This window comes from Diabrotica virgifera, chromosome 2 (genome assembly GCF_917563875.1).
Source record: "Diabrotica virgifera virgifera chromosome 2, PGI_DIABVI_V3a".
In the NCBI taxonomy this organism is placed as follows: domain Eukaryota; kingdom Metazoa; phylum Arthropoda; class Insecta; order Coleoptera; family Chrysomelidae; genus Diabrotica; species Diabrotica virgifera.
In genome coordinates this window covers 27815307-27829940 of record NC_065444.1, presented here as the reverse complement: position 1 = coordinate 27829940, position 14634 = coordinate 27815307, and the positions used below count along the sequence as shown (strand labels likewise).

At 31.1% G+C, this 14634-nt stretch overlaps 1 protein-coding gene across 3 annotated transcripts in view; it reads left to right on the top strand.

Annotated features, from left to right (window-relative positions):
* LOC126880006 (adiponectin receptor protein-like) overlaps positions 1-14634 on the top strand; it is a 132797-nt gene that overhangs the window by 55671 nt on the left and 62492 nt on the right. For 2 of the 3 annotated variants that reach the window (XM_050643517.1, XM_050643515.1), the window contains exon 3: positions 7196-7295. In XM_050643517.1, the coding sequence (XP_050499474.1) occupies positions 7196-7295 (100 nt within the window). Of the gene's footprint in view, positions 1-7195; positions 7302-14634 lie in introns of all 3 variants that reach the window. The other variant, XM_050643516.1, reaches the window with a different exon arrangement.

The window sequence follows — 14634 nt, the reverse complement described above, 5'->3', positions numbered from 1 at the left end:
TCTAAATAAGTGTGACAAACTTTAAGGGGTAATTCTACATACATGAAAAAATAGTGGCAGTTTGCTCTATAAACATATTTGTCCGCAAATGCTTCATTTCCGAGATACGGGGTGTTGAAATTTTTCTTACAGTACCGCAAACGCCAATTTTTGACCAATGTGTGGTCCCTTATGACTTATGACCCACAAGTATGGACAAGGCTAATACATATTGATTTGTCCTTCAGAAAATGACCAACTCTCCTAAGAAGTTACCAATAACATATGGCCCCGTTTTCTAATTCCAACAAAATCAACTAATTTAGAAAACGGTACTAAAATTTATTATGAGATAGTCATGTATGTCTAATTGAACGCTTTTAAATTTACCCTCCGCGGTTCAAAGGGATGCAATTTCTATGGTCCTCACCCAGGGGCGGAAAATGTTACGCTTTCACGAGTTAGCAAAAAGCCGAAAAGGGATTTCAAAGTGTTATGAGACACTCAGTAGGGCCCAGGGTTGTTTCGTTTTAAACAATGTGTATATGTTTAAAACACTTTTTGTTTAATAGTTATTTATGATATAAGTGTTAAAAGTACAATTTTAAGGCACGAATGTGAAAGTTTCGCTTCGCTCATTTTGCAATTCACATGAGTGCCTTAAAAATGTACTTTTTAACACGTATATCATACTATATTTTTTCTACAAACGTCTTATATATCAACAATTATAATTTGTTCATTCTCAATTACAGGACAATATCTACAAAAACTTTTACTTGAACTTGACTGACATTCCATTTTTATATTTTTCTTGCGATTACATCAAAACTGCCTATACTGTCAATACGTAAATCATAACAACTATAGAATAATAACATCTACTTTTATTGTTGTATATTCTAACAAATTTTAATAGTTTTTTTTTCTACAAACGTGTTAAAAATGCAAAAATAAATTTTAAAATTAAATTTTAAAAAACCTTTTAAACCACCTTTTTCAAATTGCGCAAGTTGTACTATTTTTATTAATGTTAATAAATGAAATATAAATATTTTGACGTTTCACAATTTGACAATTCACTTTTAACTGCAGTGCCTTAAAAATTTTAAAGCACTAGTACTTTAAAGTAGCATTTTTAACGCTCCTAAGAAGTGCTAAAAATTGCATTTTTAGCACGGTTGTAGAAAAAACAGTATAAAACATGTTTAAAACACTTAAATTAAACAAGCGTTTTTTTCATTGTCTTGAATAAATAATAAATAAATAAGAAAAAAATTCTCAAATACATTATAAAAACTTTTCAACATACATATTATTTACTTATTAATAACCGGAACTTAACAAAAATTGGAAACCTTAAAACATTTTGCATGGAGTTAATAAATTTCCCAAAACTGTTCCAGTCTCACAGTAATCTTGTAATCTAAAATTATCAATCTGATATCTGATCAGTCACGTCATCATTGATGCAATTAAGCTCTTTAAAAATTAAAACCAACTTAGCAGCTTTTACAACAGCCGATTACGTAGTTTGGAATGACAAACCGTATGTTGAGGAGAAGAGTCTTTCTATGTTGGCTGACAATGTATTAGCTGTGTGAAGCTGTTGAGCAAGTTCCAATACTGTAGTATTTATATTTTTCATAGAACGCCACCAAGTCTCTGGTACATATTACATTCTCAATTAAATGTTTAGAAAACGTATATGGTTTAAAGGGTACACACTTTGCCTGGTAATTAATAATAATTGACAATGCTCCTAGATGATAATTTATAATGGATGGATGGTAAGTTTATTTCCGCTAAAGCGCTTATCAAGCAAATTTGCTAAAAAATGAGCTGGGGTCAAAGCCATTTCCATACGCTCCTTCGTATCATGTATAAAAATTCGCCATTTACATGTTTCAAAAAAATACTAAACACTATACAATGGCATTCTTGCAATAATAGCTAACTTGCAATGCGAATTTATAAATAGTAAGTCTCCCCAGGCGATAGCTTCTAATTGCAATTGGTTTTCTCATCTATTATGTTAAAGCGAAGTTAAAATCAAAATTATTAATATTATGTTTAAGAAAATATGATTTAAACAATGTTTTTTTGTAAGTTTTATTTGTTCAAAACATACAATTTAAAATAAAAAAAGCATGTTTAAAACAAAAAAAAGTTAAAAATAAAAAAACCTGTGTTTTAAACATGTTTTATTTGTTTAAAACATAAAATTTAAAAACAAAATAAACCATGTTTAAAACAAAAAAAACGTTTAAAACAAAAAAAACGTTTAAAACCAAAAGAAACGTGTTTTCTATATAACAAAATGTATTTTGTATAAAATTAAAAAAACATGTTTTTTTTTCAACCCTGGTAGGGCCTTGTGTTAGGGAATTATATTTAAAAAAAGAATAAAAAATTGAAATTAAAAAAATGTGACACATCTTAAGGTTCGATTCCGACAACGACTGCAGACCACTGCAGACGGCAGTTACAGTTGTCACCAGGACATACTTAATTAGGTTGCACTATTAATTTGTATTGTTCTGAAGCTATTACCTTGTGGCATTTTTATAATTACGTATTTTTTATGGGAAATAAGCCACAATTTTACTAAAAAATGAATTTATTAACGTTTCTAAACCCAAATCGGGTTTCGTTGTCAAAATACAAAATACTATTAAAATAAAACAAACATGTTGTTGCTAAGTAAAAAAATTCTTCTAATAATTTATTTAATCTGACTCATTTATATTGGCAATTCAGACGTATATTATACATTTTAAAGTAGAAGACTTTAAAATGATATCGCCAATATTTATGAGTTGCATTCCTGGGACGACTCTACTAAAAGATAGTTCATTCGATTACATGAAATCAATCCCAACTCAAGAATATCCGTCGCAAAAAAATCATAGCATGTGATCTGTCTTTAAAAAGACAACCAAATGCAACGATGACAGTAAAATTCTCGCGTTAGAGATTCCATAGTAAATCACGAGGGAAAACCAGGAAAAAACCTCGTGATACTATCCCGACATCGTAAGTATTTGGTCTTACATTTAATCTACCTTCCAAAAACTAATACCAAATTCTGACTTTAATATGTTTAAATTATAAATAATATTAATATTACATAGATATACAATAAGTAATACTAAAATATAAAATTTGTACTAACTCGATATGTTATTGACTTACTAATCGTGGTATTTTCTTTCTATTGACTTCCTCTTTCAGTATGGGTAACCACATCCTACTGCATTATACCGAGGAATTTGCGACACAATTGGTTTCATTTAGCATAATTAGAGCCGCTTCTTTGATTTTTCTCTTTTTACTATCTGATTCTTTCAGGATTATACTTGAATCTCTCCACTGAACTCTATGTTCATTATCCCATGCGTGTTGACATATCTGAGATCTATCAAATTCTCTGTTTTTAATATAAGACTGATGTTCACTTATTCTAACGTTTAATGGTCTTGATGTTTCACCTAAATAAAATTGTTCGCATTCACAAGGTATTCTATAAATGCAATTCTTTGTTCTTTCTTGTTCATTGTTAGGTTTAGTTTTAGATAGAATAGATCTCAATGTGTTTGTTGTTTTGAATGTTGTTGAAATGTTGAATTTATTTCCTATCGTTTTAAGTTTCTCGGATAGTCCTTTTATATATGGTATTGTTATTTTCCTCGTATTATTTCTTGTGAATGTTGTAGGATCCCGTTCTAAGTTGTTCTGTTCCATTCGATCTAATCTTGTCAATTCCTTATTTATAAACGATAAAGGATAATCATTTTTTAATAAAACAGATGTTAACAATTGTTTTTCTTCTAAAAATGAATTTTCGTTAGAACAAGTAATTTTGGCTCTATCATATAAGGATTTAATGATTCCCTTTTTAACGTTGATGTTGTGATTTGATTTGTAATTGAGATATCTGTTGGTGTGTGTTGGTTTTCTATACACTTGAGTCTCATATCCAGTATCCTTCTTTGAGACTAAAACATCGAGGAAAGGCAAAGTGTTATTGTATTACTTTTCCATTGTAAATTTTATTGTCTCTTCTTGATCTATATTATTAATAATATAGAATTTGGTATTAGTTTTTTGAAGGTAGATTAAATGTAAGACCAAATACTTACGATGTCGGGATAGTATCACGAGGTTTTTTCCTGGTTTTCCCTCGTGATTTACTATGGAATCTCTAACGCGAGAATTTTACTGTCATCGTTGCATTTGGTTGTCTTTTTAAAGACAGATCACATGCTATGATTTTTTTTGCGACGGATATTCTTGAGTTGGGATTGATTTCATGTAATCGAATGAACTATCTTTTAGTAGAGTCGTCACAGGAACGCAACTCATAAATATTGGCGATATCATTTTAAAGTCTTCTACTTCAAAATGTATAATATACGTCTGAATTGCCAATATAAATGAGTCAGATTAAATAAATTATTAGAAGAATTTTTTTACTTAGCAACAACATGTTTGTTTTATTTTAATAGTATTTTGTATTTTGACAACGAAACCCGATTTGGGTTTCGAAACGTTAATAAATTCATTTTTTAGTAAAATTGTGGCTTATTTCCCATAAAAAATACGTAATTAATTTGTATAATTATTAGCAATTGACGTTCTGTCGGACAGCAGTTGAAGTTACTCGTAGATGTCGGAATCATTCTCATACAAATTAATAGTGCAAAGTAGTGACGTCTCTCATGGCGACAACTGCAACTGACGTCTGCAGTTGCCGTCTGCAGTCGTTATCGGAATCGAAACTTTATAACACTCCGCAGTGGCATACCTAGAATTTTCCTCTGGGAAGGGTGGCTTGGAAGTTACATTTTTCTACTATTATTTATCCTCTGGGAGAGGTTTTAACCCCAAACCCCCCCCCGGGTGCGCCACTGATACTCCGCATAATGTACCATTCTTTTATTATGATATCTGTTAAATTAGAGGGGTATGGTTTGAAATCAACATTTCAAGCACATTTTTGTGAATTTTTTGTTGAAACTATGGTAGAATTATTTTATTTTTAAATTAAATAAACATATTTAGTGCAGTTCAAAGAATATTCAAAATAAAAAAATATGAAAAAAAAATTTTTAAGAAACGTTTTTCTTTAGTTACGAGTGACTAAAATTAAAAATATTATAGAAAAAATCAACTAAAAAGCAAAAAATAAAAAAAAATTGAAAAAATCTAACACATTCGTCAAAGAAAAGCGTGGCGCGTCTTCATCGAATAAACGGTTTTCGCCCCACGCTTTTCTTTAACGAATGTGTTAGATCTTTTCAATTTTTTTTATTTTTTGCTTTTTAGTAGATTTTTTCTATAGTATTTTTAATTTTAGTCACTCGTAACTAAAGAAAAGCGTTTCTTAAAAAAATTTTTATCATATTTTTTTGTTTTTTACTTTTTAGTCTTACACTTTTCAAACATTAAAATATATCGTCATGTTTCTTAAAATATGTATAAAACATATGATGTACTAACTTGAAAAGTAGTCGGAATCCCCAAAAAATTTGAAACTTTATTGTTTATTTATGAAGCATAACGTAAACAATTAACGTAAAAAGTTAAATTATCTATAGTTCATGTCATTAGCTACAACACATAAAAGTTTCAAGTTTTTACAATGTAAAAAACAAGAGAATTTAAGCATTTTCCATTAAAATCGTTTTTTTTTATTTAAACAATTAATAAACATAAAAAAAATTCTTAAATTAAAAAAAAATTTATTTCAATTATTCTAATTGTTTAAAAAGTAGTAAACTTTGTATCTGGGGCTTTTCGTTGTTTTCCTGGTAATACGAGAGATGTCGCTGGATTGCGTCTCAAAAGGTGGGTTCATTGCATGGCGATGGTTTGCCTTAAAAGAGGCAGAATGTTTATATTCCCTTCAGAGTTGTGACTGCATAAACTTCACTGATGATGCATAAGGATGCTGAAATAGTTGCTATATGGAGATGGTAGTCCAACTCTGAATCGAATATAAACAAAACCTGCCTTGAACCCTTTTTAATAAAAAAAATTATTGATTATTCGTGTATTGTTCCCGCGAATGCATATGTCTGCAAATTTTTATTCATTTGCATTGGAGAAAAGGCACTCAAATTAACGTCTAAAGCTTTGACGCAAACTATTGAACTAAATAAAAGCGTTTAAAAAATCAAGGCAAAATATTGAAAGATACGCCAACAACGGTGGCAAATTTTTAGACACCTCCAAAAAAATGGATCTTGTGGTGGACATCAGAACTCGTCATTGGATAATATGAAACAAAAATTCAAAAAGATTTTATTAGATTATCTCTGTCGAGTTTATCGACGCTTCGAGTTTTTTAATTTTAACAATTTTTTTGAGATTTTGGAAACTCAGAACAGAATTCAAAATAACTAAAATAATTCATGTTAATAACTGGTGAAAATCAACATGTTTATTATTGTTAAACAAAAAAATAAGCATAAAACAAAAAATATCTCGACGGCGCTACCTCACAAAATGTCTAAAGAAAATTTATGAAAAATTTAAGTGGATAGCTCAAGTAGTTTTTAAAAAGTTTTTGTCCACCCCCTTTGAAAAAAGCAGTTTTGAGAAAAACGTGTTTAAAGCTTTAACAACTTTTATTTTCAATTTCTTTTTTGTCTGTCGAATCGTATGGTGATGCACACCGGAATGTTTTTGAATCGCGGAGTAATTTACAAAAGCGAAAGAGAACAGTTGTTGAACGTTTCTCACTACGCTCAAGCGTGCTTGAGCGCAAAGCGAGTCGAAGGTAGGGATATTCAACATGCTGTATTTCCGGTAATTTTGCTCAGATCAATCTGAAATTTTTAGAGAGTATTCTTGAAGTTATGTGTTTTCGTCGTCTCTGTGATTATATATTGTAAAATCCGGAGATACGGGATGCAGCCAGAAAGCAGTTTATTAACGAAAAGTCTTGGATTTAAAATATTGTTTATTATATTTTTATTTAAATTATTCTAATTGTTTAAAAAGTAGTAAACTTTGTATCTAGGGCTTTTCGTTGTTTTCCTCGTAATACGAGAGATGTCGCTAGATTGCGCCTCAAAAGGTGGAATCATTGTATCGCGATGGTTTCCCTTAAATAGGCAGATTGTTTATGTTCAAAATTTCAAAATTTTCAAACCACACCTCCTCCCTTAAATTAAGATGGCGTACTATATATATTTTCTTTCTTTTACAGGAGGAGGAGGACTGCATCGGCTGTCCCCTTCCTTCCACTCCAGAAGATGAAGGTCTTCTGGATTCGGAGATGAGTGATGTTCTAAAAGCAGCAGTTCTAGGTACAGGTAGCGTAGTGTAGATACGTTCTCACGTTTTATTTTCTCTCATGGTTTTGCTTGTGTTTTATTCTGTTTTCAGGTAGTATCATAACGTTTTACTTTTATTTTATCTTTTTTTATGATGTTAAGACTATTTTTTTAATTACAACTTATTTTTCTAATGGTTTATTGTAAAAATATATGTTTTTGGTAAATTGATGCTAGCTTGTTGTGGAATGTAATCAAATATAAAAGAATTTTATTGGAATAAGAAAGATTGGTTATCTTAAATGTACCTCTATATTTATAAATTAATATGGTGTGATATTATAACTTAAATTAAACGTTTAACGTAATTCTTAGGGGTTTATATTACATTAATTTTACATTACCGATAGATTACTATTCTGTATATTCTTACCTTTGTTTTTCTAGATATTAGCTTAAACGCCAACATTTTACTTGGTTTCCTTTTTATTTAGGTGCCGTGTCAGTATTGAGACGTTAGCCATCATTATGTCACAATTTTCTGAAACCATTCTCTATCGGCTGCTGCATGAAATAATTCTACAAGTCAAGTCAAGTCATTTATTCATGTTAATATACAAAAGTACTTACATACGTCGAAAAATAGTGTACAACTTTGGTTCACAGATATAAAATACAAATATAAAAACACAAGATATAAAATACAAGTATAAAAACACAAGGCATAATATGAAATAATACATACATCAATTAAGAAAAACATTTTCTGGGTTCCTAAGAATAAACAAAGTACAATTCAACAATTCACAACCCAGTTCCAAACATTAAAGTTAAAATTTAAAAATTCATCACTGCTGTAAAATGCTTGACTTATGAGAAAATTCTTTAGTTGTTTTCTAAATTGTAAAGTTGGCAATTCAGTAATTTCAGTAGGCAACTTGTTGTAGAATGTTAAACCATAAGAGTTTGGTCCGTCTCTACTTCTTTGGAGCCTGGTGTAGGGCAGTATTAAGGCATGCTTATTTCTGGTTTCATATCGGTGACATCCTCATGTCTTTGATGACAATCTATATTTTGTTTCACATGAACAAGACTCTCCAGAATAAATAGCGAAGGCAGAGTTAGTATGTGCAGTGCAACAAATGCTTGCCGACATTCTTTCTGATAGGACAGGCCAGAAATTATCCTTACTATTCTTCTCTGAATACGAAAGACATCTTTGGCTCCAGCACTGTGACCCCATGCCAAAATTGCATAGCTGATGTGTGAATGACACAGTGCAAAATAGGCCTGTTGTAAAGTGAACTGAGATACACACTCAGAAAGTCTTCTATTCAGAAAAGTTGTGATTCCTAACTTAGCAACAAGGGACCGTGTATGAGCTTTCCAACATAGTCCTGCATCCAAGTAAACTCCCAAAAATTTTATTTGTTTGTCTGCATCTCCGGATGAAAGCTGTCTTGTTGAAAAAATCAAAGACTGGGTTTTATTGATGTTTAGAAGCAACATATTTGCTGCAAACCATTGTTCTGCCTTATCTTGTGCTTGCTTTGATGCCTCTATTGCTGCCTTACAATCCTAATCTTTGCAGGTAATAGTAGTATCATCAGCAAAAAGAGTAAATGAACTAGTAAGGCCTATATGTGGAAGATCATTAATATAAATTAGAAACAAAAGTGGTCCCAATATTGAGCCTTGAGGTAATCCGATATTTATAGCTCTCTCTGCCGACCTCATTCTACCCACCTGTACACTCTGCTTTCTATCGGAGAGATAGCTGGAGATCATTACAACGCTACTATCTCCAAACCCATATCTCTCCAATTTCCTGAAGCAGTTCATGTGAAACACAATCAAAAGCTTTGCTCAGGTCACAAAATGTAGCCGACAGATAGCAGCTCTGCTCAAAAGCCTCTTGAATCTTCATCACTGAGTCCACGATGGCTTTTGTCGTATTTAGACCCCTCCTAAAACCAAACTGACTATTTGTGAACAAATTTTTGGATTCAAAGAACTCAAAAATCATTGCTGCCATACATTTCTCAAATACCTTTGATATTATAGAAAGAGTGATATTGGCCTATAATTGGATGGGTCATCATTGTCACCCGACTTATAGATCGGTACCACCACTGCTTTTTTGAGCAGATCAGGAAAAATGCTTTCCTTAAAGCAGTGATTTATAAGTGTTGTTAATGGACCAGCAATGAGATGTTTCACACCTTTTATTATGTTAACCTAGAATCCAAAGTACTCTCTACTTTTCTTGTTCACCATATTTGTTAAAATGTCTCTGACTTCAATAAGAGAAACATCTTGGAAGAAAAATTCTTCCCAAAACATGGTGACATCAAAATCCAAGGGATTGAAAAAGGAGGGTTGAATCTGGGTTTGCAAGTTACATGCGACATTAGTGAAGAAGTCATTAAATTCATTAGGCGTAATTTTTGTTTCTAACTTGCTTTTAGACTTGTTTCTGTGTTCATTTATGATATCCCACATACACTAACTGGATTGGATGCAGTTGAAATAAGGTTATCATTGGCCCTTTGTTTAGCAGATTTTATTGCTAATTTGTAATCTTTTTTGTGATTTGCTAATAGAGTTTTCTGAGCCAATGTAGGAAAGTCATCATACTGCTCCTTTAGCAAGTGCTCTGCGGAACCACACAATTGCCTCATATTGCGCAGCCATAAAAGTTACTTTCGATCTATCCATCTATTTCCCTCCACTTTTCCTTTATTATAAGGTATTTTGTTTTCATCCTCCTTATAATATCGTCGCTGATTTGCAAAAAGAGACCAAGTAACATTTTTATATTTTTACTAAGTGGTACTTAGCTCCTTTTTTACACAACCAGTTTAAAAAAATGTTACTTGGCACCAGAAAATTATGAGACTATCTCAACAACAATAATTAATACACTGGACCATTTTACGGAATAGGTAGAACCTTCGTACCTATCATTTTTTCACATAACCCCTCTTTTGAATAAAATGTCACTTGGCACCTTTTTGCAAATCAGCGACGATATTATGTTTATAAGCAGACGTTCTGAATTCATCATTTTAAGAATATCTTCATTGGAAATTTGCGAAACTCACGATATCTTTAGGATTGGTCAACAACACCACAATTCGAATGTTTCCAATTTGTTAAGCATTAGGTATGGTTTTTAATATCCATGTCTTAAATCCATATAATAGGATACACCACACATAACATTTCAGGACTTATCCTGTCGATGCATATTCAGACGAATATGCAGGTTTCAACAGGTTTCTGTTGCATAAAACTGATTTCCAGTTCATGAAAGCATTACGTGATATTTCGATCCTCGTTATTATCTCTTCACAAGAGTCACAATTTACATTTAACCAGCTGCCAAGGTATTTAAAATTGTTTGCACTTTGTCTGCTCTCCATTAAGAAGAAGCCCTTGATCTATATTAATTCTTCCAACTTCCATCCAATTTGTCTTTGAAATGTTAATTTTAAGGCCTCTTCAATAATTTATTTCATTGACTAAATTTACTAATGCCTGGAGATCAGTAGATCAGCTCCTGTATGTGGTACCTAGCTAAAATTGAAATGGAATGCAATACGTATGAACGCTGTGTAACATAACAATGCTGAGTATACTAGCAGCGACCTCTATACGAAACAACAAGAATTCAGGAGAGTTCTCTTTGATGGCGAATTAGGTGAACTTCAAATCCAAGCTTACTGGATTCAGTTTGAGCTACAAGTGTTCCTGATGGAAGCTGAATAACTTGAAACATGTGTATAATAAAGGTGGAGCTCAAAATGAAAAGAAATGCAATAATCTACTTTCATTTTAATATTTTTTCTCTACATAAAGAGTGCAAAAGATGGTGTTTTTGAAAAGTAAATTGTAGATGTATCTGTCGGAATAAAAGGTTATTCCTAATATTGTCCAATAGCTTCCAGTAAACTTTGATTTGCAGTTCACCTAATTCACCATCGAGGACATTCACCAAGTTGTTTCAATTCCTTTATATTTGTGGCGTACATTTTTATCACATTTTGAGTGAACATATTATAGCCGTTTTCATTCGTCTGGTAATTTCTCATTAAATTGTAAGTCTTTTACCCAGATAACTCTAGTCGCACGTGATTTAATATCTTTTGCGTGATGTCGTATTCTCCTTTTTATTGTTCTTTCACTTGTACTACACTCTAGTGTAGTAGTTCTGTCGGGGGTTAGGGTGCTTCAGAGACACCTTCGTTTTCCTGTGTGTTCAGTAGCTCCTCAAAATATCCAGCTCATCTTACTTTCCCGAAATATGATATTAGTCCAGGGCGCATCTGTTTTGAGATGAACGTTGAGAGGTGACTCAAATTTTTTTGCAGAAATTGCTTAAAAATAACTCAAATATTAATATTTGAGTTATAATCCCACTCAAAATGGTCCGGAACATTGTTTAAATAATCAAAATGTCAAAATATGAAGGAAAAATTCGATTTTTTTTATTGGTTTTTTGATTATAACTTTAAAACTGTTCATTTCTGAGAAAAGTTGTACTGACATAAAAGTTGCGTAATTAAATTTCCTACAATATAGAATTGGTTAACAATTTAAAAAATAGTCACCCTTGTTGCAAAATAGCAATAATTGCTAAAAGAACCATACAAAAACAAGTATTCGCATTTTACGTTTTTCAACCATTTATGCTACACTTAGGACCTTCATATTTTACCCAGAAAAACTTTATGATATAGTAAAACAACACTGTAAATTTCATAAAAATCGGTTTAATAGATTTTGCAAAATAAATTTTGCAATCCAGTTTTGCAAAAAAAAAATTCATTTTTTTAAAATGTTGCAGGACTGAAAATAAAGCAGATAGCAAGTTGAATGTTTTTTGCTTATAGAAGTGTACTGTACCTTTCATTTGTAATTTGCAAAATTAAAATCGTGTAATAACCACGGCGTCAGGAAATTTTTTAAATAAACATAAATTTTTGGTGCTACGCGCAGGACAGCGGTGTTCGATTCACACAAGTTGATTTCCACCAAAATTTCTTCCAATCTTTATCTAATATATTATTTTCTTACTCTATATTTTGTTGTATTTTAATATTTTAATTCAACAAAAATCAAACTAATTTTATTATTGTTTGTGAAATATTGTTTAAACAATTGCATATGTTTAAAAATAATAAACTTTTATTCTCTAAGTTAAAATGTATGAACAAAGAAAGTTTTTGCTAGAAAAAGTGTTATTTTAAAGGATAGAGTATGTGTTTTTATTTTGCAATAAACAAATTTATTTATTTATATCGAAATGTAATAAAAATTAAAATGTATTATTACATTACATTATCAAAGGTCATTGGAATGTCCAATCAGAGCAAACTATCCGCTGTCCTGCGCGTAGCAACAATAATGAATGTTTATTTAAAAAAATTTCTGACGCCGTGGTAGTTAATCGATTTTAATTTTGCAAATTGAAAATGAAAGGTACAGTACACTTCTATACGCAAAAAAAATTTCAACTTACTATCTGCTTTATTTTCAGTCCTGTAACATTTTGAAAGAATTTTTTTTGCGAAAGCTGGATTGCAAAATTTATTTTGCAAAATCTATTGAACCGATCTTAATGAAATTTACAGTATTGTTTTACTGTATCATAAAGTTTTTCTGGGTGGAATATGAAGGTCATAAGTGTAGCATAAATGGTTGAAAAACGTAAAATGCGAATACTTGTTTTTGTATGGTTTTTTCGCAATTATTGCTATTTTGCAACAAGGGTGACTATTTTTTAAATTTTTAACCAATTCTATATTATAGGAAATTTAATTATGCAACTTTTATGTCTGTACAACTTTTCTCGAAAATGAATACTTTTAAAGTTATAATCAAAAAACGAAGAAAAAAATCGAATTTTTCCTTCATTTTTCGACATTTTGGTTATTTAAACAATGTTCCGGACCTTTTTGAGAGGGAGGATAACTCAAATATTATTATTTGAGTTATTTTCAAGCAATTTCTACAAAAAATTTGAATCACCTCTCAACGTCCAAATGTACTAATATTTTTACAGATGGTCTATATACCGGAACTCCTTCATTTTGTACGGAAATGGGTTCTTCTAACTCTTCGCTTTATTACTTTTAATCTTTACGCTAGGAATATCGACGTGGGTATTTAAAATAAAAAAAAATACGTTATCTGCATTGTCTGTTAAGTTTGACAATGTTTAGGCAATCTGAAAATATATCTTTATAGGCCTTGGGCCCGCATATACAATTATTATTTATGACCACACCGTTGAAACTTTTTGTACTTGTTATTTGGATGGAGTCGGACAAATTTTGAGCTTGGCGCATTATGGTAGTGGGGCGTTTGTCTGTCAAGCGGTGACGAAGTTGTCAATTTTATGCAAGAAAAAAATTTATTACCACATTGGTCATTCTATTTTAATCAATGGATTTTATCATATAAACAACGAAAACAATTTTGTCGGACAAAAATATTGGGGCATATGACGCGTCGGACACGCTAAATATGTCAAATTTATGAAAATAATAAATTTATTACCACATCGATAATTTTAACGGTATCTATCATAAAACCTTTTTACAATAATGTGGTAACCTTGTCGGACAATTTTCACGGGGCATATGCGCAGTCGGACGCGCCGAAGATGTCAATTTCCTGAAATTTTTTTATTTACAACCATTTTTCCGACAGCATTAGTAGGTTATAAGTAATTATATTCTTAATCAAAAAATCAAAGCGTCGGACAAAAATATTGGGGCAACTCGACAGTCGGACAAAAAATTTAATTTTTATTAGTAAAGTATACTTTCAAATTATGCTGGGTTCGTGCATCCCTTATCTTTACAACCATTTTTCCGACAAAAGTAGTAGGTTACAAGTAATTATATTCTTAAACAAAAAATGTAATTGTCTGACAAAAATGTTGGGGCAAACGAACAGAAAACTTAATTCCTTTAGGCTATCGACGAGGAGGTATTATCAAAAAAAAAATTTAAAACAGTGTTTCTCGGTTACTTTTGAATCGATTTAGCTGAAAATTGGTACACACACTAAGTAAAGCATTTAAAAGGATATGACGCAGATCGGAACCCAAAATTTTCTTAAAAAATTTTCCGACAAGAGGGAAAATTTTAGAAAAATTGTGATCTGATAATTTGTGTACATACTCCTTGAACAACGACAAACATCGTTCTGTATTTTTTTTCTCGAATTAAAAAAAAATTTTCAGCACATGTATCAGGTTATAAGTAGTTATATTTCAAATCAAAAAATCTAAGTGCCCGACATAAATAGTGGGGCACATCCAAAGTCGGACAAAAAATTTAATTTTTATTAATAAACTATA